General features: G+C 39.5%; 1 protein-coding gene across 1 annotated transcript in view; it reads left to right on the plus strand.

Annotated features, from left to right (window-relative positions):
* FBN1 (fibrillin 1) overlaps positions 1-24,180 on the plus strand; it is a 233,148-nt gene that overhangs the window by 162,514 nt on the left and 46,454 nt on the right. The window contains exons 31-41 of the mRNA XM_042988929.1: positions 1,095-1,220; positions 10,164-10,286; positions 10,430-10,552; positions 11,701-11,826; positions 13,843-13,965; positions 15,743-15,865; positions 16,167-16,331; positions 18,903-18,971; positions 19,068-19,193; positions 20,389-20,511; positions 21,164-21,322. Of these exons, the coding sequence (XP_042844863.1) occupies positions 1,095-1,220; positions 10,164-10,286; positions 10,430-10,552; positions 11,701-11,826; positions 13,843-13,965; positions 15,743-15,865; positions 16,167-16,331; positions 18,903-18,971; positions 19,068-19,193; positions 20,389-20,511; positions 21,164-21,322 (1,386 nt within the window). The remainder of the gene's footprint in view (positions 1-1,094; positions 1,221-10,163; positions 10,287-10,429; positions 10,553-11,700; positions 11,827-13,842; positions 13,966-15,742; positions 15,866-16,166; positions 16,332-18,902; positions 18,972-19,067; positions 19,194-20,388; positions 20,512-21,163; positions 21,323-24,180) is intronic.

A 24,180-nucleotide genomic window follows, 5' to 3' on the forward strand; every position in this document is an offset into this window, starting at 1 on the left:
CCTAGCTTCGAGTAGTTTCTTTACCTGAATGCACTGATCACTACTCATCTGAATATATGACAGGGACTCTTTGCAGATTCCCAGAGCTCTCTCTCTCCCTTCTTTCTTTTACTCTTCCTTGTGAACTCTGACTACCTTGACCTTCCAGGATGTCCAGCAGTATCCCCTCAACTCTGGGACACTACTTGGCTCCAAGGTTCATCCCCTTCCCTATGCCGTGGACTTAAAACTGTCCATACGCTGTAATCTAGGGCGTTTATGGAGCTCACCTAGCTTTTCTTTCTCTCAGGCATCACTGTCTTTGTTGCCTCTGTTGTTTTTTTGCTGGTGTTTCCCATGGGAAAGCAAATTCCACCTCTATTACTCCATCTTGGCCAGAAGTGAGAGTCTAGAATTAAAATTTTAAATTATCTCACATTTGTATCTTCATAAAACCCTTACTGAATATTTATGAAGCCCTATAAATTAAAGTGAATATCATAGGGGTGACTGGGTGGCTCAGTCGTTTTGGCTCAGGCCATGATCTCGTTTGTGACTTTGTGGGTTCAAGTCCCGCATCAGGCTCTGTGCTGGCAGTGCAGAGCCTGCTTGGGATTCTCTCTGCTCCTCACCCACTCGCACTGTCTCTGTCTCTGTCAAATAAATAAACTTAAAAAAACCCAGTAAAGTGAATGTCATAAAAAACAGAAAATTTTTAATTTGGGCAAGAAGTGAAGTTTGTCACGACCTGAACTAAGACTAATAGTGCATCTATACTTACTTTTAAAATACAGAATCTAACATGTTGGCAGTCTCAGGCTGAATTAAAATTTTTATCTTGCAACAGAATATGTCATTTTAAAAAGTTTTCTAGACTGTCACATAAACAGGCTCTATACACAGCCTAGAGTCAGTCTGTTTATTTGATTACATGACCTCCTGCTTGTAGCCCAGATAAAGAGCCAGTCTGCTGGGGTGGCCTGCGGTATGAACTGAGTGTGGCAGGTGTGAATTGAGCTCTGTAAATATGGTCCCTTTTTTTGTCTTCTGTCAGGGAGAAAAGTTTTCAATGATATCAAACAGTTATATGTATTAATAATATCTGTATTTTACAGATGTCAATGAATGTGACCTAAATCCAAATATCTGCCTAAGTGGAACCTGTGAAAACACGAAAGGTTCATTCATCTGCCACTGTGATATGGGATATTCAGGCAAAAAAGGAAAAACTGGCTGTACAGGTATGTTTTTTCAATTTGAACAAGAAAATATTTGATGGTTAAGAGACTACTGCCATAGTTATCGAGTAACACAAGTTCTAAAACCACTAACATTTTAATTGCATTATAAAGCATTTTGTATAACATTTTTCATTAGCTTACCCTCCCCTTCTTTGAAACTTGTTATACTTTAGATCAGATCTACACTGAAGTTTTTTCCTTTACCTGTGGAAAAAGGCATATTGAATGAATTACCACTATAACACTATAAATATCAAATTTTTATGAAGTTAAAAATAACATTTTTATATTTTATAGTTAACATGCTAATTACTAAACATTCCTATCCCTTTATTAAAGCAAGCCACCCTTGTCAACATTTCATTTAAGTTTTTATAACTGAAATTATTTTTTAAAGAAACATCCTACAATTCATATATTTCATCAATTCCCATCATCTTCCACTTCATTTAATTAGTGTGCTTTTGATGTGCTAAGTTGCTTTACCCCAAATAGTTCCTTGGACTTAGCAAATCTTAAGACATGATAATTAAACCGTTTGTAATTTTTATTTGCCTAATACCAATAGCTCATAAGAAAACCTTTTCAGAACATTTGTAGGAGATTATTTTATTAAACATCAAGTAAAAGAAGTCACTCTGTGTAGATGATATTGTTTTTAAGTGTTTAGTTGGTGTTTTCAAATTAGAGGACATGATGGTAAGTATGTGGAATAATATAATAATGTTTTACTATAGTTACTTATGGTAATATAACAGATTATGGGATATAACATAATTTAAAACATAATGGAGATCATGGTGAGCTTGAATTAGGTAATGGCATAATTTCTTTACAAATAACAGACTTTGATTCCAAAAGCCAGTTTGGCAAGCCCCTGTGACTTGAAACGAACATTAAAATATTTGCACATTGGCAATGTGGTAAATGTCCTTTTCTTAATTATATCAACATTTTCTTAAGAAAGTTTGCAAAGATATTTATTAAAATTCCAAACTGTCCAATAATGCTAAGTTTCAAATTTATAGATATACAAGATAATGCCAATAATATTACTATTGGTTCAAAAATGACAGGTTCTAGCCAAATTATAAAAAGAAGCATGAAGCTAGAATGCCTTCATGCTCACTATATTACTCTTCATACGAAGCATGACTATGGGTCCATTCTAGTAAATGGCACAGTGTTTAAAATCTCAACGACTGGTCTCTGGGGTACAGATGATGCTTAGCTCAGTGTGTCTGTGGTTCATGCTTTATTGTTAGCTTTCAGGATAAATATAGGACTTGAGATAAGGGGTGGTGGTCTGGCACTAATGAAGGGGAAGGAAGGTAAGATAGTTTCATACTGCATTTTACCTAATAGAGGCCAATACCATTGTTGGTTCAGTTGAACTCCCTGAAATTCAGCCCAAAGAACTGAGAGGCTAGGAGAAAGTTAATCTAATGGGACAGTCTGCATTCCCTATAAGAAAAGGATCTGTAGAATTTCATGCTCCAAATTCCAGCTAAGATACGCATGGACAGAGGCCGATTATTTCAGGCCTGTCACCATGACGAAAGCTAAAATTTTCATGCACTGTTAATATCAGTTCAGGTAAATGAGATATAATGTATATAATGCCCTTGGCAGAGTGCTTGGCATACAGTAGCTGCTGAATAAATAGTGGCTATTGTTGTCATTGTAAAATGAGACATACAGACAGTGTCTAGAAGCCATTTTAATTAAAGACATAACATGTCTTTAATAACAGTAGTTCGCCAAAGTTCTGTACTACTATTTACTGATACATGCTTGAGACCAGTTTAGAGAAGGGAAATCTTACTCTGTGTATTAAAAGTCTTGTTTTTCATAACTGAGTCTGCACTGTTGTAATGAGAGCCACGTACCCCGTGTTAGATGAGAGGACACCAGTGACACCAGTTTGACATTAAGAACAGCAGTCTTGGGGCACCTGGGTGGCTCAGTCAGTTGGGCGTCCGACTTCGGCTCAGGTCATGATCTCACGGTCCGTGAGTTCGAGCCCCGCGTCGGGCTCTGTGCTGATATCTCAGAGCCCGGAGCCTGCTTCGGATTCTGTGTCTCCCTGTCTCTCTGCCCCTCCCCTGCTCATGCTCTGTCTTTCTCTGTCTCAAAAATAAATAAAACATTAAAAAAATTAAAAAAAGAAAAAAAAGAACAGCAGTCTTGTAGTAAAATGACATGACCAGAAACCTAGATTTGAAGTTCAAGAAATACTCCATTCTTTTCTAAGGGCCAGCATCACCCTACTTTTAAATTGTAGCCCCAAAGGACTTCTCAATTTCATAAAACCCAGCCGGCACTGTAGAGAGAAGATGAGTTTCACAGCCACTTCCGTATCATAGCCTCATGGCACATGATAGCCTCAAGTAAAGTAGTACGACTCTGGATTTTACTGGCTAGCTCTTCCGCTGGTGTGTGGGCCTGAACAGCTCAAGGTGCTCTGTAGTTACACAAGTGTTCCTCTTGCATCAGCACCCTTGTAGCGAGGTACAGAAAGAGAGGGTGCATCGGGAAGGGAAGAAAAAGAGGTCCTCTGTAAATACCGTTACTCAACCAATGGTATCACATTTGATTGGAAATGAATTGCACAAACCGGAATTGGCAGCAAGTTTGCTGCACTTAAACACAAGTCTTAAAAAATCTGAGCCAAATGTATTTTTAATCCCATGTAACTAGGGCTCTATTAGCCTGCTTTTAGGTTTTTTTTTTTAATTTTTTTTTAACGTTTATTTATTTTTGAGACAGAGAGAGACGGAGCATGAACGGGGGAGGGGCAGAGAGAGGGAGACACAGAATCTGAAGCAGGCTCCAGGCTCTGAGCCATCAGCCCAGAGCCTGATGCGGGGCTCGAACTCATGGACCGCGAGATCGTGACCTGAGCTGAAGTCGGACACCCAACTGACTGAGCCACCCAGGCGCCCCACTTTTAGTTTAAAATTAGTGTCACTCCCAACTTAGAATACCATCAGGTTACCTTGGTGACAGTCATGTTAAAGACAAGTGTTTATAATGTCCCAGGCAACTAATGTAAATAGAGATATGTATCTTACCTAACGGGATAAGCAAGACACAGCACAACTAACAGTGAAGAACAAACCTGGGACAAGGTTTTTGATAATATGTGTAAATGTATTTTTGTACATATATAATATGTATACATACATACAATGTGTATGCTAATAAGTGTATGTATATGTATATGTATGTGTATATATATGTATGTATGTATATATATGTATATGTATGTATATATGTATGCATGTATATATATGTATATGTATGTGTGTGTGTGTATATATATATATATATAAATGAGAAATGAGTACCCTGTAAAGGAATTATAAAAATATGTATGCTATTTCATAGGGAAGAACTTTGTTTCATGAGAACTGAAAAAAAAATGTCCTCTGGGTTCCATTACAGCTTTGTCTAAATATTTCAGCTCCCTTGTCGTTACTGATTGTTTCCATTTTAACAAATAAACATGTTTTTTCTCCCAATCACTTTAGCAGTGTTCAGAATCCACCCACTGACTTACATTCCCAGCCCACACAGATGTTAAGGGTTTCTTTTTTCTCCTTAAGCTTTGTTCAAATCATGGGTATCACTGAGGGGAATGTTCTATTTAATGGAGGGAGAATGTACATTTGCTTAAAATCTAGAACATGCTCTTCTGTCCCTAGCTTAAGGGGGCTGGATTATAGTTTTTGTGGCCCACATGCCAGGCTTCTTCTGTTCATTCCATATAACTGTAATTAGACAATAAATTGGAAGAAGAGCTAAGCTGCTACTAAGTGCCAGCCCTAGTGGGTCCCTGCTTTCAAAAATGAACTTCTGAGAACCTACCTCCCATCCTGTGTTCACTCAGTCAGTGAACAAGCATACCATTAAGATCAGAAGAATTGTTTTCAGTTAAAATAGCAGCATATCTGGGTAATTCCATTTCTCAAACACTCTGCTTCTTTTCACATGAGAAATGTTACTCATGGGTCTTAGTCCATGACAGAGAATCATATTCTTCAAAACCATCAGGACTTGGTGAGAATTTGTGCCCATTTCCTCCCAGCTTCTTCTTATCACTGCTAATTGTCCTCTACTGGCTGTCAGCCTGTGAAAACTCCGTGGGTGTTCAGTTAAATAGTCTTGGCTCAAATTTGGATCCAAATAGAGAAATCCAAGTAGCCTTCATGTTTGGCCTTTCCATTTATTCCAATGTCCTCTTCCCCAATGCCCAGCCAAGGAGATCTCACAGTGTGCCAGCTTCACTGTGAGTGATGGCCAGAAGGCAAGAGGGCAGGTGTGTGTGTGGGTGATACAGCGTCTCCTTGTAAGACTGTCAGAGGAGGCCAGAGCAGAGGAGAGCACAAAGCCCTTCTCGAATGTCAGTGGAACACACCCAGAACCTGTGCATGGGGTCTGCTTAGACCACACCCTTGCCTATCAAGACAGCCATGCAAGTAGAACCTTTGAGTCTTTGTGAGGGAACTTTGGTGGGGTTAAGGACATTGCAGTGTCAGCCCTAAATTTGCATTTCCTTGCTTTTCTTGGCTTGTGCTTATTCTTAATCTTAAAAAAGGAATTTTCTGTCTGGAGCAAACTTGTGGGGGAAAGAGAACATTTGTACAGAAAGAGACGTTCTTGGCAAGCATGTGCTATGTTTCCTTACCATTATTGAAGAGTAAATGTTTGAATACAGCATTTTGTTTGTTTGTTTTCCTTATGGGTCAGTTTCTTCTTCTGTTTGCTTTTATAATGAGGTATAGTCTTAGGCACAAGTCTGCCATGGGAATAATTAATAATAGCTGGCAATAGTACACGTGCACATACATACACATGCAAAGACATTTTACTCAAGGATGCCTTTACACTTTATGACCAACTTTTTCTTTTTTTTAAGTTTATTTATTTACTTTGAGAGAGAGCAAGAGCATGCATGTGTGAGTGGGGGAGGGGGGGAGAGAGAGAGAGAGAGAGAGAGAGAGAGAGAGAGAGAGAGAATCCCAAGTAGGCTCCTTGCTGTCAGCACAGAGCCTGACCCAGGGCTTGAACTCATAAACCGTGAGATCATGACCTGAGCCAAAGTCAAGAGTCAGATGCTTAACTGACTGAACCAGCGCCCCTGACCAACTCTTTCTAATTCACTTGTTACTTGCTAAGAGTAAGTCGTTGAGATAATGACTTAAACAAATATTCACAAAATGAAGAATTGAATATTGGCTCCTGAGTTATCATTTCTCCTAGTATCCTAAAGCCTATGATACATGGCTTCTTGCAAATAGAATTTCTTTTCACCTTGAAAACATTGCAGTAAAACTGCATGCATTTTCTCGAATTAGAAATTTACAGTAGCATATGGGTGGCTCAGTTGGTTAAGCATCTGACTCTTGATTTCAGCTCAGGTCATGATCTCACGGTTTTGCGGGATTGTGAGCCCCATGTCAGGCTCTGCACTAACAGCACGGAGCCTGCTCGGGATTCTGTATCTCCTTCTGTCTCTACCCCTCCCCTGCTTGCATTCTCTGTCTCTCAAAATAAATAAACACTTAAAGGAAAAAGAAATTTATATTAGCATATTATTAATGATTTAAAAAGGGTGGGAGACTCCTTTTAAAAGAAATGGTAACTTTCTTAATTGCAAGATTAAATAGAGAAAGCAAAAAATCCATATGGAAACCTTTGGTAATTAGAAAGTTGGAATTTGGTAATTAGAAAAAGATTAGAGAATTACTAGATTTACATGCTATGATCATCTCTGAAAATTATACTTAGTAGAAAATATTTGTGAATTTCTGGAAGTCTGTTAATACTCACCAAGATTTTGAAAACTCCATGAAGTGGGACTTAGAATAAAGTCCTTATGTGACCAAATAAATCAGCTCGATTATACTGCTGTGGTCCAGGCGAAAGAGTGCCAAGCAGGAGATAGGAAAATAAGTTCTACGTGGTTCTGGCTCTACCATTTACTGACCTTGGGGCCCTTGAAAGTCCCCATGTTCTTGGGGACCAACTGTACCTCCTCTGAGAAACTGAGAATTCGGAAAGTCAAATTCTGAGTTCTTTCTACTTGGAAAATTCCTTAATTTTATAACATTTAGAAGCTTCCATACTTAGGCAATTGAAACTCATTGTTTCTACCTAACTCAGAAGAGATTATGACAAAGAAGGGAAATGAAGATAGGACTCTGCAAAACTGGTCATTAACGCTGAGGGAACTGATTTTTACCTGAGGAAGAAAGAAGTGTTAATGGGCCCATTTGGGAGCCCTTAGGTCAGGCTTACTTTCTTGAATTCTCATGCAAACTTACCAGTATTATCCCTGGGCTGGCCTTCCTCCTCATTTCCTTGGAATGTGCCGTGCTCAATTATTCAGTTGGTTAAAGCTTCCAGTCACAAGTCTAAAGCTCCCTGGTATGTGCCTGCCTTGACCCGCTTTAATAACTCGATAGGTTCATGTGGCTGCCAAGGTTACATTAAAATTCACCCATACAATACATTCTAATTGTCAGAACTTTCTTCCAGGCATGTTTTCATTTTATGATCATTAGTGATATCACAAAATATTTTTGTAGGAAAAATGTCACTATTTTATTTTGTGTTTGCTCTAGAAGTTATGAAGAAGCCAAAGATCTCAGGATCATTTCAGGGCTTCAGAGGGAACATTTGGCAAACAGCATGTTTCCAAACACTTTCAAATCATTTAATTGGGCTTCTTAAGTAAACAAAAGGGTAAACACAAGTTGCTTGCCTGGTTTCTTTTTCATGCCCCTTTTCAAATGATCACTGAAAATTCTTGTAACATTTTACATGCCAAAACTATCCCTCTTGACCTAAGTTAGATGTTGGTTTCCATATAGAGTCGTAGTATCCCTAACTTAGGAATTCTTATTCTTAGTTAACGAAAAAGTTGTTATAAGGTTAAGTACCTGTCCTTCATAATGGATTTAGTTTGGGGAGTAAGGATACTGGTACCAATTTCAATTCTGATCACCAATAGGGTGTCTTAAAATTCAACTCAATTCTGACAATATCTACCTGGAAATAGTGAAAGATGCCACAGTTTAAGGGCTCAGTTACACAAGACTGTCCTCATTTCACATGCCAATCACATGTCCAGCTTGTTACCTATGCTTTTGAACTACTGGCTATTAGTCCTACAAATTAAAGGCTCCCAATACCCCTCTATCCCATCACAGAACTCCGCTTACTTGCTAGATCACCAGTATGTTATAAAAGAATATAACTCAGGAACAGCCGGAGAGAAGGAATGCATAGAGCTAGGTAGGGGGCAGAGGTGTGGAACTTCGAGGCCCTCTCTGAGCAAGCCATTCTCCTTGAATCTCCACATATTCACCAATCCAGAAGCTTTTTGGGTTTTATTGGAGGCTTTGTTACATAGGCATGATTGATCAAATCGTTGGTCATTGGCCATTGATTCAACCCCAGCCTCTCTCCCATGGGGGTCAGGGGTGAAACTGGAAGTTCTAACCCTCTAATCACATGGTTGATTCTCCTGGCAACAAACTCCATGCTTAGGTGAAGTCCAAAATTTACCTCATAAATGTAACAAAATACACCTTTGTGCTCTCATCAATAGGTAATTCCAAGAGTTTTAGGAGCTCTGTGCCAGAAACAGGGATAAAGACCAAGGTTTATTTCTTATAAATCACATATCAGAGAAAAATAACATTTCACTTTACATTTTATAGCACTTTTATATTATAGAATCCATCTTGGCTAAATTTGGAAATGGAATTTTGGAGAATGGAGAACTTTCAAGAATTTGGAGTCTTTTAGTCATGTTAAAAAAAGAAATGCAACTGAATAAAATGTAAAGGTCTTATTGGCTTTATTCCACGATTTACTCATTCAGCAGCATCCCATCTAGCAAATACAAAGGAGCCCCAAGGAGCTGTACAAAATGGAAGACTTTTTTGGGGGTGTAAAGAGAGATAGAAACAAGGAAGGAGCAGATGGTTTCAGACAAGGTCACCTTTCTGTGGGGACAGAAAGAGTTCTATCAGGTGGATTACCTCATTAGTGCTAACCAGGTAACTCCAGGTTGACTGGGTAAAGGTTTCATTCCTGGGAGAGGCTGCAATTAAGTTAGGTATTAAGCCACGGTTTGCTGATAAGGGGCTTAGCACAAGTGACTCCATTTTAATCCTGTTGTCTCTTTTTAACAGTAATATGACCTTAATCTGGTACTCCTTTTACAGAAAAATCTGCATTGGATTGATTTGAATTTTACATGAAATATACCAGAAGGCTTGGGTCTCCAACCTGCTAGAACTCTAAGAAGCGAGAGGAAAGATGGTTCACTCACTGCCTTAAGGAAAATTCTCTGCTAATGCTTGAATTAGCAATACCTGAAGTAAAACTTTTATAGAAATAAAGCATAATTAAATAATACAGTAATTCCATTTGAGAATAAAATATATTTAATACATAGTGTTTGAGTGAAAAAGTTTTCTAGTATGCCAACAACATTGTATTCCTTTGTACAAGATATGAAAACAATGTGCACCATTACTTTATAGTTGATTTAATAAAAACATCGGGAATAGAAACATGTGACCATGAGTGTTGATACCATAGAATGTTAGGCAAACCACTTTTTAAAGTCTTCAACTTGAAAGAGGTTCATTTTGTTTTGCGATGACTGGACACATTAAAATAATGGAAGATACTTAGAATTAATAATAGCAAGTAGCATCATATTGTTCTTTCTTTATAAATCGGAATTTAAAGCTGTCCAATATATGCAGTTATATATGTGGATGCTAAACCAATCTATATAATACTGTGGAAAGTGTGAAAGTGAGTCAACTGTTGAAGTTGCTAGTTGCCATTGCCGAGTTATTTAAAAGACCAAGAAGGCATTTGTGCTACTTTTTTTTAAACCACTGGTTATTTTTCCAGACATCAATGAATGTGAAATTGGAGCACACAACTGCGACAGACATGCTGTATGTACCAACACGGCAGGAAGCTTCAAATGTAGCTGCAGCCCCGGGTGGATCGGAGATGGCATTAAGTGCACTGGTGGGTTGGAAAACAGCAGCAATTGCTTCTCATGAGCTGCCTGGACTATAAACATGAAGATATTTATTCTGTAAAAAATTTGTATACTATTGACTTTAAAGGTCACGCTTTCTGTTCGTAACGATGTGACTTTTTTCCATAAGATCTGGATGAATGCTCCAATGGAACCCACATGTGCAGCCAACATGCAGACTGCAAGAATACCATGGGCTCTTACCGCTGCCTTTGTAAAGAAGGATACACGGGCGATGGCTTCACTTGTACAGGTAGGCTTGTGTGGGGAACAACTGCGGAAATGGAAATCAGAGAAGCCAGGTGTTTCACAGCTTTCAGACCATCAGGTTTTTGCCTGAAGTTTGGGTCAGTTATAGACAACTTCTCATAGAAAAGATTAGTTATGTGAAACTACATGCCTGTGGAATGGAAATTTGGAGCCAGGTCCATTAGGGAGACTTCAGAAGCTACTAAAAATACATACATATATACAGTTATATAGTTGATGGGTATCATTGTATGCAATGATGTCATTACTTTTTTTAAAAAATTACGCTTCTTTTTATAATCCTCAGCCTTTATATTTTTGTGCCTATTTCTCACTGTGGGCTTCGTTCCTATACCAAACCTGAGTGAGCTTACTGTACAAAGCTATGTTTGAAGGGTTGCAGATGTTCTAGATCTCAATAAGATACTGAGATCCATTTCATATGACTTGAAAGCATTAATATATCCTGAACATTCTGCTCACAGGACATCACTTAAACATAAAAGAAACTAAGGCCCAGTCAGTGATTTACCTGGAATTTTTCCAACTCATTGAAGATTTTTAGCATATTTGAAATTGTTTATGTCTAACTCAGTGAAATTTTGTCATCATAAACCTTCCATTACTTCTTAGAAAATATTCAAAGTTTCACATATCAGACATACATGGTCCATGTGCTTGATATTTAATGCCTGTGGTTATTAGCAAAACTGAGTCAAAATTAAGCAGACAGGAACGTTTGGCTTCCTTTGTAGTTGCTGTCCCAGGTGTTTTGCTGCCCATCTGAGCTGAGTCTGAAACCTAAGAAATAGGCACAAATCATGGCATGTTATTTCCTGTCATGGATGTGTCCTCATGTGGGTGACCCTGCTTGAAAAAGCCTTAATTTGAATGATTCATTTGACTTATTATTCATTTTACATCACTAGGGACAATTTAGCATTCAGGATTCTGAATCTGAACCCCATGTTCATGGACTATTCAATACTAACATTCAAAGGAGAAAAAAGAATGAGTTTAAATGTATCGCATAGAAATTTGATGAAACACTGCAATACTCAGGAAGTTGATAATGATAAAAAAATGTCAGATGTGAGGAACTAGGAACCTCCTGACTAAGGAAGAGTAACTTGTGTTTCTTTCTGGCTGTAGATCTTGATGAGTGCTCTGAGAATCTGAATCTGTGTGGCAATGGCCAGTGCCTAAATGCCCCAGGAGGATACCGCTGTGAATGTGACATGGGCTTTGTGCCCAGTGCTGATGGGAAAGCCTGTGAAGGTAACTGATGGGGAAGCTGCCGGGGCCCTTGTAAAGCCTGACAAGATGAGGTTATTTAAACATTCCTGATTTTTTTTTTTTAACTGAGGTGTGTTTTGGCTTCACATCTAAGCTGGTCAATTCAGTTTGTGGAGGTATTAGGTCTCCAGCTGGATGATTTCTCTTTGTACAGAGAAAATCTCAACTTTCTGACCACAAGCTGCATGGCCAACCATGGCCAGATGGTCTACACGAGTACACCCATTGGCCATAGGAGAGAGACACTAACCAGGTGTGGTTAACTCAGTGCGACTTGTTTATCCCCATTGCTGGGGGAGAGAGCTCAAAGTGCCCTGATAATGTCCTGTTGAAGGATTCTCTTTAAATATGTTTTTAATCTCTGCTATGGTTTGGTTTCTAGAAATAAAAGCTTTAAAATAATAGAGCAGATAATCTTCTCCATATGTAGAATAATGTACTGGGCTTGTCTCACATGGTCTCTAAATATCTAATACATGTGAATATGGAACAATCCTTTGCAAATCCATTCAGTAAGGGATAATGTTATATGTCATGCTGTCTCCCAGTGCAAGTCTCTGTCTTTCTGAGAAGTGTTGGTCAGACAAGAAGAATCCTGGGAGCCTGTTGGCTAAGGCTGGCACCCACTAGGAAACACAAGGTTCTTCTCTTTCCCCACACTTGTCAAATCTAAGTGCATTATCCCTCACTGACAAGAATTAGTGTCTACCATGAACTAAAAAGATTTCAGTAGAAATAAACAAGTGATAACCATTGACAGTAGAAGTTTAAACAAGACCCTGATTAATGTCATAACTAATAATTGTTGCTTGGTAATTGGACATTAACTCAAAATCAGTCTTTAGCTATGGCGTGTATACTAATTCCCTCATACAGTTCTATGTAAATACTTTTCTTTGTTATGGAACCATTAGGTGTTCTTGATACAGTTTATATTAAATATGCAGAGTTTGATATAAAATTCTTCTGAAGCAAGAAACCAGATTATGCTCTTGACCATGTGCCTAATACGTTGTTTACTTTTGTTACTCTGAATATCCAAGGAAAACAGGTACTGTGCCACTTCTGGTAACCTAAATAGGCACAAAATTTTGCTTCTTTTCATGCTATAAGGGAAGGTTGTGTTTGTTTGTTTGTTCTTAATATAAATCATTGCCTGCAGAGTGGTTATAGCTATTTAAAGCCAGTCTCAAGGCTGATAATGTGCCTGTGTGTCAATTACACATGCAGAACATTAATGTGAGGCGGGGACCAAGGCCTGGAAGAAGTGTCTGCAGTTTTGGATCTCCATCAACAATAGCAAGCACACAACATAGCACTAGGGATACAGAAGATTATAAAACTGATTACAAAAGTTACCACAAAGCCTTTGTGGTCTGTAAAATTTTATAACCCACGATAAAAAACAATGACTGTATAGATAAGAACAACAAAAGAATTTGGTCTAAGGTAGCCTTTTTGACTTTTACTTCACAAAAATGACATGGATCTATGTGAAAGACCAGAAATTATATACATGTAATGCTTAGCCTACTGCTTGGCATGTAATGGAGGCTGAAAAAAGGGAGCTCTCACGTAAGAGGCTTCACTATACTTGGCAAATCATCTAACAGGCTTTAGGAGAAGCATGTGGATTGATGTTAGGTGGTCTTCATTTTCTTTTTTTTTTAAAGTTTATTTATTTATTTTGAGAGAAAGAAAGAGAGCACAAGCAGGTGAGGGGTCAGAGAGGGGGAGAGACAGAATCCCAGGCAGGATCTACACCATCAGTGCAGAGCCCAATGCGGGGATTGAACTCACAAACCTTGAGATCATGACCTGAGCTGAGACCAAGAGTCAGATGCTTAGCCACCCAGGCGCCCCAGCAGTCTTCATTTTCTTGATAACATGAGGTGCCTAATGACACTGGGCAGTTCCTTTAGCAAAATAATAATAATAATAATAATAATAATAATTAATAATAATAATAATTTCTCCCCCTTTGTATCCCTCACCAAGATATCGACGAGTGCTCCCTTCCGAACATCTGTGTTTTTGGAACTTGCCACAACCTTCCCGGCCTGTTCCGCTGTGAGTGCGAGATAGGCTACGAACTGGACAGAAGTGGCGGGAACTGCACAGGTAAGACGTCCATTCCCATCGAAATCTGCTCCCAGGTGTCCTGAGGACCTGGCTCTTGGGGTATCACTGGGACCTCACAAGAATATTCACAGAGTCACAGAATTAATTTCCTGGAACAGGGTACATGTAAGGATGCAGAGGAAAGAGTGGCAGACGATTGAAGGAACAGAGTTTATAGCCTCACAGTCAAGTTCGTGGCTATAGAAGAATGTTCTAGGGGTGCTCTGGCTGAAAGGTCTCCCAGCCATTCCTTTTCTCCTTAGGCACATTTTCAGAAAGGTTCCTTTTGAAGGCCGTGCACTGGGATCATGAGTTTTCTCCTGGCACTTCTCCATTGTAACACTCACTCCTTCCCATCGTGGCCTGTCCGTGGTCACCAGAGAATGTGATACAGAGAGCGCAGCCACCAATTTCCAGTGTGTAGATCATTTTCTTATAGAGCAGGGGGCTCTCAGGGAACATAAGAAAAAAAATTAGAAAAGCTATAGGCCCTCTGTGGACCGTCACTTTGTTCCCTTTGGCACTGAGTTAAGACTTTGCAAGACATCTGCATTCTCTTTCCTGGGCCACTGGTCTATTCAAGGATATTGAGGAATCATGTTCCATTCTGGATAGGCCCAGAATTTCAGGGGAAAAATTTTTTTTTCCAGTTACCTAAACAAGCTGTGATTCAGTAGCTCTCCAGTTTATGACCACCACCACCACCACCACCATGACCACCTCCCTGAAATAAATCTAGACCAGGGTATTCCTCCCAAAGGCATTCTTCTGTCTTTTTTGTTTTGGTTTTTTGTTGTGTTTGTTTTGTTTTGTTTTGATGGAAACTCATGACACCAAGCCAGGCCTCTAGCATGCCTCAGGAAGTTGCCTCTCCAGGACCCATATGCCTTCCTCAGTGCCCCAGCTTACCATCAGCATCGTTCTGTCTGACCTCATTTCTATTAGTCTTCCCTGTCCCTCCAAGTTCACATGCAATCTGAGCAAATGAATTTTCTGCAGTGGAACCTACAGGAAGGTTACCAGGTCCACAGCAGGCTGGGAGGGAAACCCAAGGAGAAAGGTATCCTCATTTCCCGTTCTCTTCTCTCTGAGTCAGCTTGTCTGTTCTTAAGTATTTCATCAGTGTTCAAAACAGACAAAAGGATTACACAAGGTGGAATTTGCCAAAACCCACATCTTAAATCCGGAAGTCTGTACATATTTTTGGAATAGAAACTGAAAGGGAAATATTCCACACAGCATCAATGATGGGAGAGTGACTCTTAGCAGGCTTGAGGAAGCACACTAAGCCTTGTGCGTGTGTCTGCCTTGTACGCAGCTGCACCGAGGCGAGCGTGCCCGGTTGGGGAAGCAGCAGAAGTTGCCTGCTCCTAAGGGTTCCCTGGGACATCTTGCTCTAATTTGATGAAATAACAAGCCACACATATTAAATATATTTTCTTAAAACCTGTGTCTGAATTTTTGGTTGACCGAGGTCACAGTAGTGTTTTCCTTTCAGTTACCTTGACTGGAATATTTTTCCTAGTTCCAAAGTTATATTTTCTCCTGATGACAAATTTGAATGCTAAATGTGTTCCAGGGGAAAAAGACCAAAGACTATGACATATTTCCTTCCTGAGGGGTTTTTATTTCAGAAGTGGAAGACCGTATTTCTAGGTGTAATGTAACTAGTAACTCTTAAAATTCTTGTTGGGAGCCCCAGATCCACTGCTACCGTTGTATGGCGACGTCTGCCCCACATTGGCTGATAATTGTGCCCCTTGCTGTGTGGTTTTAGACGTTAATGAATGTCTGGATCCAACCACGTGTATCAGTGGGAACTGTGTCAACACTCCAGGCAGCTATACCTGTGACTGTCCACCCGACTTTGAGCTGAATCCAACTCGAGTTGGCTGTGTTGGTAAGATCTTAAAACCTTTTAGAGAGTATACTTTTACTTTGAAAGCAGCATTGAACATTCCATTCTCAAATTTTTAAAAAAGTAATACCATAAAAATTTAAACATTGCCTAAATCTGATTTATACTTCCAGTTATTTTTTATTCTGTAGGTAAACTCCCAGTATATGTGTTTGGGCACTTCTTAGTTTCGTGGTAAAAGTAAATTGCAGTTTTTTAAACAGTTTCTGAAATGGATTTCAATATCCAGCCCTCACATAGAGAGAATATTCTTGACACTCTTTTGTTTATACGTGGTAAATAGATACCCGCTCTGGAAATTGCTATCTGGATGTTCGACCTCGAGGAGACAATGGAGATACAGCCTGTAGCAATGAAATTGGAGTTGGTGTCTCCAAGGCTTCCTGCTGCTGTTCTTTGGGTAAAGCCTGGGGTACTCCTTGTGAGCTGTGCCCTCCTGTGAACACATGTAAGTGTACATCCTCCTGTTTATTATTATTATTCCTGCTCAGGCCAGTTCTCCTTTCTAGATCCACAGGACAGAAGCTACAGAAAGAGGGAGCTGCTTCTAGTCTCTAGTCTTTAGTCAGGGAAAGGAGATCAAACCTCTCAGCCCTATTGAGGGACCCCATTCCCAATTTGGGTGTCAGAAGAGTCCCCAGTTGGCTTGTACTAAAAGGGCAGGTGGGGCAGGCAGGTGACATTTCATTTCTATGTGAGTGAAAAGTACATAGCGCTATTTTAAGAAGATTTTTACAGGCTAGGTTACTTATATAATATTGCTTACCTTCCAGGAACACATCGATAGATGTGTGGGCTAGTTATCAAAAGCTCTAGGATAGGTTAGACACTTGGTCCCTGGTAAAAGAAAAGTGATTAGTTAAGTAAATACAAAAGGGAAGGTTATTTCTATTCTTATGGTATTACTTGAAAGAAAGCTTTAGAATGTGATTTTAAGGACATAAATAAGTCTCCTAAAAATAGAAAAGGCTTCACATTTTTCTAAGTGGGTCCTATATGAGGATCCAGTCAGATGTGGCTTCTTAGGCAAAGGTTGATGCTGCTGCTAACAGTGTATATTGGGATAGGTACTGGTTCTTTCCCTGTGGAAGGCTCATTTATTCACTTTTTCTAAAATTATTTGTTGGGTACCTAGAGTGTGTACTCTGAGTGTGCAAAGATGAATTAGACTAGATTCTGCCCTCCAGAAGTGTACAGCTAGCAAAGTGTGACCCAAACATAAAAGCTGTAATTGAGCGTAGGTCTCAATAAGGGAAGAAAGAACAGAAACAGTGCCATGAGCAGAAGGAGCACTCCTCGCTCCAGTTAGGACTCTATATCACTTGGCACCAATGTAACTTTGGGCAAATTACTTAGCAAGACTTGAACTTCCTCATTCATATAATGCCTCATAGAATTAAAAGGAGTCGTTCATGTCAAGCACTCAGCACAGGGATGAAGGCTTAGCAGGCACCTTCTTTCTTCTCTTCAGAAAGGGAAGTCAGTTCTGAAATGGCAGAGATGGTGATGACCTTGTGCGTTTTTTCCCTGGGCCTTGAAGGCAGGGTGTGACCTGAAAAAGGAGACTTAAAAAGAGTGTATGATTAGAGGAAGAGGAGGAAAGAAAAAATGAAAGAGGGAGGTAGTTAATTTCATTGACGTTGAAAGAAGCAAACCAAGGTGTTTAAGTAGGGGAGTCAGCTCTATTGATTAATAATGATTAGCAAAGCAGAGTTCCTGGGTGGCTCAGCTGGTTAAGTGGCAAACTCTTGGTTTTGGCTCAGGTCACGGTCTCACAGGTTTACTGAGATCCAACCCTGTGTCAGGCTCCACACGGAGCATGGAGCCTGCCTGGAATTCTCTTTCTTGTACTCATAAACAAACAAACAAACTTAAAAAAAATTATTAGTAAAGCAATGGGTCCACACTACCCCAAACTGGATCAGACCTGGAACTGAAATATATACATGTGTACATTTAGGCATATACACATAGCATTTCAGAAAGCCAGGAGAGGGATTATCAGATTTGGAAAGATTAGGATGGTTATGAAAGAGCTAATTTTTATCAAAGCTCACCAGGATGACACAGCAGATTAGGTTCATTTTTTTTTTAAGTTTATTTATTTATTGAGAGAAAGAGCACACGCGCGCACACACACGCGCGTGCGCGTGAGAGGGGCAAAGAGAGAGAGAATCCCAAGCAGGCTCCGTACTCTGCACCGAGTCTGATGTGGGGCTCTGTCTCACAACCTTGAGATTGTGACCTGAGCTGAAATCAAGAGTCAGATGCTTAACTGACTGAGCCACCCAGAGGCTCCAGTTAGGTTCATTCTTACTCGCGTGTTCCTGTAAGTATCACACTGCTGGTGCATGGCACAGAAATAAATGTTTTTGAATGAAATACTTGAATGACAGAATTAATGGAGAAAATGAAAGGACAATGTAGAAAGTTGGTTTGGGAAACCAAGGGAATCAGTATTGCACTCAGTAAAATAGAGGGGCAAGAAAGATCTCTAGGCATTAAAGACAAAAGTGGGATGGGAACCAGGAAAGAACAGCTTTCCCTAAGGTTCTGTTTGGAAAGAGTTTTGGAGACAGGCTGATTAACATTATTAAGGGAGGCAGTAATTCCCAGGAAGTAAGGCTGAACAAAATGTAAAAATGGAGGAGTTTGTTAGAAAATAAAAAGGGGAAGAAAATGTTTACAAAGAAGTAGTGATGACAATAACTACTACTTCATTACTACTAGTGATGAACATGAAGAAAACATGTTCACAGGAACATGAGGCCAGGAGGGTAGGTGGTGGGTCCAAAGACTGAGGACAGTGGCCTTCCATCTTTCTGGCACCCTTAGTAAAAGCCATTTGAAAATAACACGCATACACACAGTTGTTAACTTGCTTAAGATGGGCGGGGTAACTGCTAAGGATTCCTGAAAATGAATATTTTCAGTTGGCTATGTCAGTATTTCTCTTGAGGATACTATTTCTAGAAATTTTAGATTCAAAAGAACTCCATTTGATTTTTCGTTTCAATAGCTGAGTACAAAATTCTTTGTCCTGGAGGAGAAGGTTTTCGGCCCAACCCTATCACTGTCATCCTGGAAGGTAATTCTGTATCCTTGATCTTAAAGTATGCGCATTTTGAACTTCCTTGGGTTTATTTACAGTGCTGAAGAAATGCTGTTGTTTTCATTTTGACAGACATTGATGAGTGCCAGGAGCTCCCAGGACTGTGCCAAGGCGGGAAATGTATCAACACCTTCGGCAGTTTCCAGTGCCGCTGTCCAACCGGTTACTACCTGAACGAAGATACCCGAGTGTGTGACGGTAAATGGTCCTTTAGGAGGATCAGTTCTTTCAGCTATTGAGAACTGACCTCAAAAGCCAGTATACAGTCACCAGTAAAACTAAGAATTTAGCTATATAGCGCAATGGTCTAAACATGAACCTAGCCAGGTAAATGTGCCGTACTTGTGGCAGCTTGCATGAATGTTACTGATGGGATATCATTTCTGATACACCCCAAATATTCCTTTTCTTCTGAGAAAAGTGGAGTTTTATTATCTTAGGCCATTGTCTCACTTATGCCTGCAGTTTTCTGGGCTCTTTAGAAAAGCCATTTATATTAGAGTAGCTCAGGTCTCATTTCAAGGACTTCTGTATTCTGGGAAGCACTGAGTTCCTCTTCTTCCTGTTCTTTACCACTTATCTGTACTAATGAACCAAAATGAGCTTCTCTTAAAAAGGCAGCCTCTTTGGTCTTATGATGTAAGTGATAATTCCTGTTCATCCTGTGTTATTGGAAAGATGGAGAATATTGACCGCTTCTGGCTTTCAAAGCACTTGGGCCATAGACTGTGGTGGGAAAGATGGTTTTCATCTATATGAGGGAGTCACATGACTAGTTAGGGAGATACTTCCCTGTATCCTGGAGGAGAAATATGCCTCTGGCTCTCCAAAAGGCTTATGAGGTGACTTCGATAAAGGATGACCTCACTGTGTATTAATTGAGTATCACAGTGTATATAACACAGCTCTAAGACCCCTGGAATCAACAAAGATTAGAGTCAACCTCTGTGTTTGAAAATGGGGATAGAGGTGTTAAATACCTAATTCCATTCTACCTTACCAGTGCAAATTCATGAAAGTGGTTGTTGAATGGCTTCAGGGTCTATTATATTCTTCCACAGATTTTGTGAACATATGACGTATTAGCGGTCTTTCTGAAGGATTTCTCCACATCTCCATCTCTGCATGCCTTTCAGGATGTTATGGACTCCTCTATTAGGAACTCTTACCAGAAGGCAAAACCTTTTTTTCTGGCACTTCCTTTCCTGAAAACATACACATTAGCATAGGCAAAGGGCACCGATGAATTAAACATCTATTTTTGTTATCCAGATTTCAAAGTGCCCTGTGGATTTTCTCCTCCATTGTCGACATTTATGTTGACACTGAGTATCAGGCCATTCCAAAGAGTGAAGCTTTCATATTTGTATACCACTTTCTGTCTGGATTACAGATGTGAATGAATGTGAGACTCCCGGAATCTGTGGTCCGGGGACGTGTTACAACACCGTCGGCAACTACACCTGCATTTGCCCTCCAGACTACATGCAAGTGAATGGGGGGAATAATTGCATGGGTAAGTTCAAGTTTTTCTTAATCTTGCATGTCCGATCTTCATCTGTGAAGAGAAAAAGAGCTTGTAAGCCCAGCACTTGGTCCTTAGTGTTATGTTACTCATCAGACCGAGTGCTGCCTGCCACCCTTCCACTGTCTTTGTGAGAGCCTCCTCCCTTGTAAACCATAAGCTTGGCCTTTTTTCCCCACCTTGTGTGGGTGGTTGGGAGTTTTCTTTAAAATGTAATGTTGGAAAATCCCAAACAACGGTTTAATAGTACTTCTTTTGTTTGACTTTGGGTGTATCTTTATACAATTATATTTACAGCACTGACTTACAGTATTAAAACATCATGAGTCGGAAATGAGAAAATTACTGCCAAATAGCAGTGGAGAATTGTTACTAAGAGTCTGGGTGGAGAGTCGTGTAAAGTTTATTAATGCTGCGGCTCCATAATGACTTAGTTCTGTGGCCCCAAATCCCAGGGAATACATTTCTCAAAGTCCCCTTTCTTATAGCGGCAGATGTGGATAGAAAATTGGGTAAGAGCAGGCTGTTCCTGCTCTCATCCAAGTCAAGTTACAATAAAATCCAAAAGAAACATACTCCTTGAGTATCCTCTTAGACATCCAGTGTGCTCTCCCCATGGTATCACCATCCCCTTTCCCTCTAGATATGAGAAGAAGTTTGTGCTACAGAAACTATTACGCTGACAACCAGACCTGCGACGGAGAACTTTTGTTCAATATGACCAAGAAGATGTGCTGTTGTTCCTACAACATTGGCCGGGCCTGGAATAAGCCCTGTGAACAGTGTCCCATCCCGAGCACAGGTGAGTTGCATCATTACCAAAAACATAGGTTGATAAGTTACCCATGGATTGTTGAGAGAAATGAGTCTCAGCCAGGCAAGAAAAAAGTCCGTCGTTTATCTTCCTAAGCAAAAAATTAGCTCACAGAGGCAACTGTGTAAGTTCACAGTTGATTCTGGTCCTTCCAGCTGAAAATTGAGTCACAGAGCACACTGTCTAATTTGTACACTAGTTCACTCGCTAGACTTACAGACTCAGCGTAGAGGGGAGAAACAGAAACACTGTTATCGTTATGGAGTTCACCACGTAACTGAAAGACTAGAAACATTAGGCGAAGCGATATGACAAATAGGTGAACCATATTCCTATTATTCTTACTTATTTATAACTGGTCTTGTTCCAAAAAGAATTTAAGGCAGCCCACAAAGATTTGAATGTAAAATAAGAAGGCCTAAGGCAAATGGCAAACAAGGGTAAGAAACTTGGAGCAAGGAGCAAGGCTAATACGCAAAAATCCAAGCTGGGAATTTCTACACACTTGCCAAAGATGAGCAATAAGTTTGGCTCCAAACTTTCTAGCAGCTCATATAAAAAGGGGGAGATAATCAAGTCTAAGAGTCTCAATGACTATAAAGCAAACTAAACACTAAAGGAACGTGCAACTCTTCATGGTACTGAGATTGGAGAGAAATTTTTTCGTATATCCTCATAGAGAAAAATCTATGTAATGTTATTTGTTTAAAAACAAAAAAGTCTAGGGACGCCTGGGTGGCTCAGTCGGTTGGGCGTCCGACTGCAGCTCAGGTCACGATCTCACGGTCCGTGAGTTCGAGCCCCGCATCGGGCTCTGGGCTGATGGCTCAGAGCCTGGAGCCTGCTTCTGATTCTGTGTCTCCCTCTCTCTCTGCCCCTCCCCCATTCATGCTCTGTCTCTCTCTGTCTCAAAAATAAATAAACGTTAAAAAAAAATTAAAAAAAAAAAAAAAAGTCTAACCCATGTCCTTAGAGTAAATGAAGTGAAATGGTGCGTGGTTCTTATACGGTAAATGATGACATCATTTACTAATGTTCTTATTTAGAGTTAAATAAACTGTGATGCAGTTATTGATAGTATTCTGTAGTATCTACTCTGTTCCCCACAGTGATCTGTAAGATACTAAATCTCTTGTCTGGTTCTATCTGATTACATGTGAAACAGAATATTCTTTTTTTTAGTAAAATATACCAGTTCCTCCATTGTTTACTCTAGAAATAATGTATTAATCATCACTTAGAATTACCTATGAGTTATCCACAGTCTGCAAGACGTCTCTCGACCAGGGGTTGGCCAGGTACAGCCCTGGGCCAAATCTAGCCCACACTAATTTTTGTGTGGCCCAAAGCTGAGAATGGTTTTTACGTGTTTTAAAAGGTTGGGGAATATCAAAAGAATAATATGTTATGTCCTGAAAAGTATATGAACTTCAAATTTTCGTGTCTATAAATAAAATTATATTAGAACACAGCCACACAAATTTGATTACATATTTCCTGTGGCTGCTTTATGGGATAGTTCAGTAGTTTTAATAGAGACTACACAGCCTACAAAACCTAAAATATTTACTCTTTAGTCCGTTAAGAAAGAAATTGCTAACCCCTGATCTTCACCAATGGTCTTCAAATCTCTTGATCACACATACCTATCAGTTAAAAAGCAGGGGGGTTACACCTATTTGATGTGTGCATTTCCATGTAAAAGTATATGTGTATATATCTCTACATATATTTTTCAACTAGATTGAAAAATGCATTTATTATTGCATTTGTTATTTTCATGAACTGTTCTATTAGAAAATATATACAAAATTAATCTTTTAAATTAGATTTTGTGAAGAGAAATGAAAGGCTTAGTAGTTTCTTTTTTATCTTAATGGATCATTGTGTGTTCCCCTAGAGACTGTTTTGGAAACCCTTACTAAAGACTTTCATTCCTTTCAAAAGTATCTGAGTTAAGAACGTGCATATTTTTTATCTAAAATGCAAGATTTCTTATTCATGTTGAATCTTGGCTAAATCTAGTCATGGCTTTTCATTTAGGTATGTAATCTGCACACATTTTAGAAGTTCCTGAAATATGTCTGGATGACCAGTGTCAGCTGGCATTATATTTGTTAAAAGTAGACAGTCAGATATGAAGGAAATAAAGCAGTAGAAGAAGAACATGCTACATTTTGACCAAACTACTTTCAGAGACGGTTTATACTTTTTAGTGGGTTTGACCAATAAGGCAATGACCACCTTGAGCTTAAATTGATACCATGCTATATCAGTTACAGTCATGATCTGGAATTACAGAACCTCTGAGTTAGAAGGACTGCAGATGACATTTAGTTCATCCTCTGTTATCAACTTTGATGAATTCAGACGAGCAAGAGAAAGATAGAAGGTCGGAGGAGGGAGAGAGAAAGAAGGAAAGAGCTGCACCAAACGAAATCCAGCTCCAAAAACTGAAGTAATGACATAAGTTGGTTGTTTGAACTGAATTAGTCATTAATAGACCTGATGTCAAGAACTTGGCTAGATTTGCTACAGTCTCCCCCCAATCTACTGAGGAAATGATTTTTGTAAGCATTCCTAAAATCCCAGATCCCTTCATGTGAGTGGAAAGAGGCCCTCTTGCCAGTCCCTGGGTTCAGAGCTGAACAACATCCTTCTAGAAACCCAAATTCCTACAGGCAAGCTCATACAAATGCGTGGGCTGTGATGTGGAGACCTCTGTTTCTTCCTCAGTATTACGTCAACATGAGGTCGCTTTTCATTCAGCGTTTGCCTTAAGGACAAGGTTACAACATCTGTGGGGATTCTCAGATTTATTTTTTATTTTAAATTCCTCAAAATAC

The sequence above is a fragment of the Panthera tigris genome, chromosome B3 (genome assembly GCF_018350195.1).
Source record: "Panthera tigris isolate Pti1 chromosome B3, P.tigris_Pti1_mat1.1, whole genome shotgun sequence".
Lineage (NCBI taxonomy): Eukaryota > Metazoa > Chordata > Mammalia > Carnivora > Felidae > Panthera > Panthera tigris.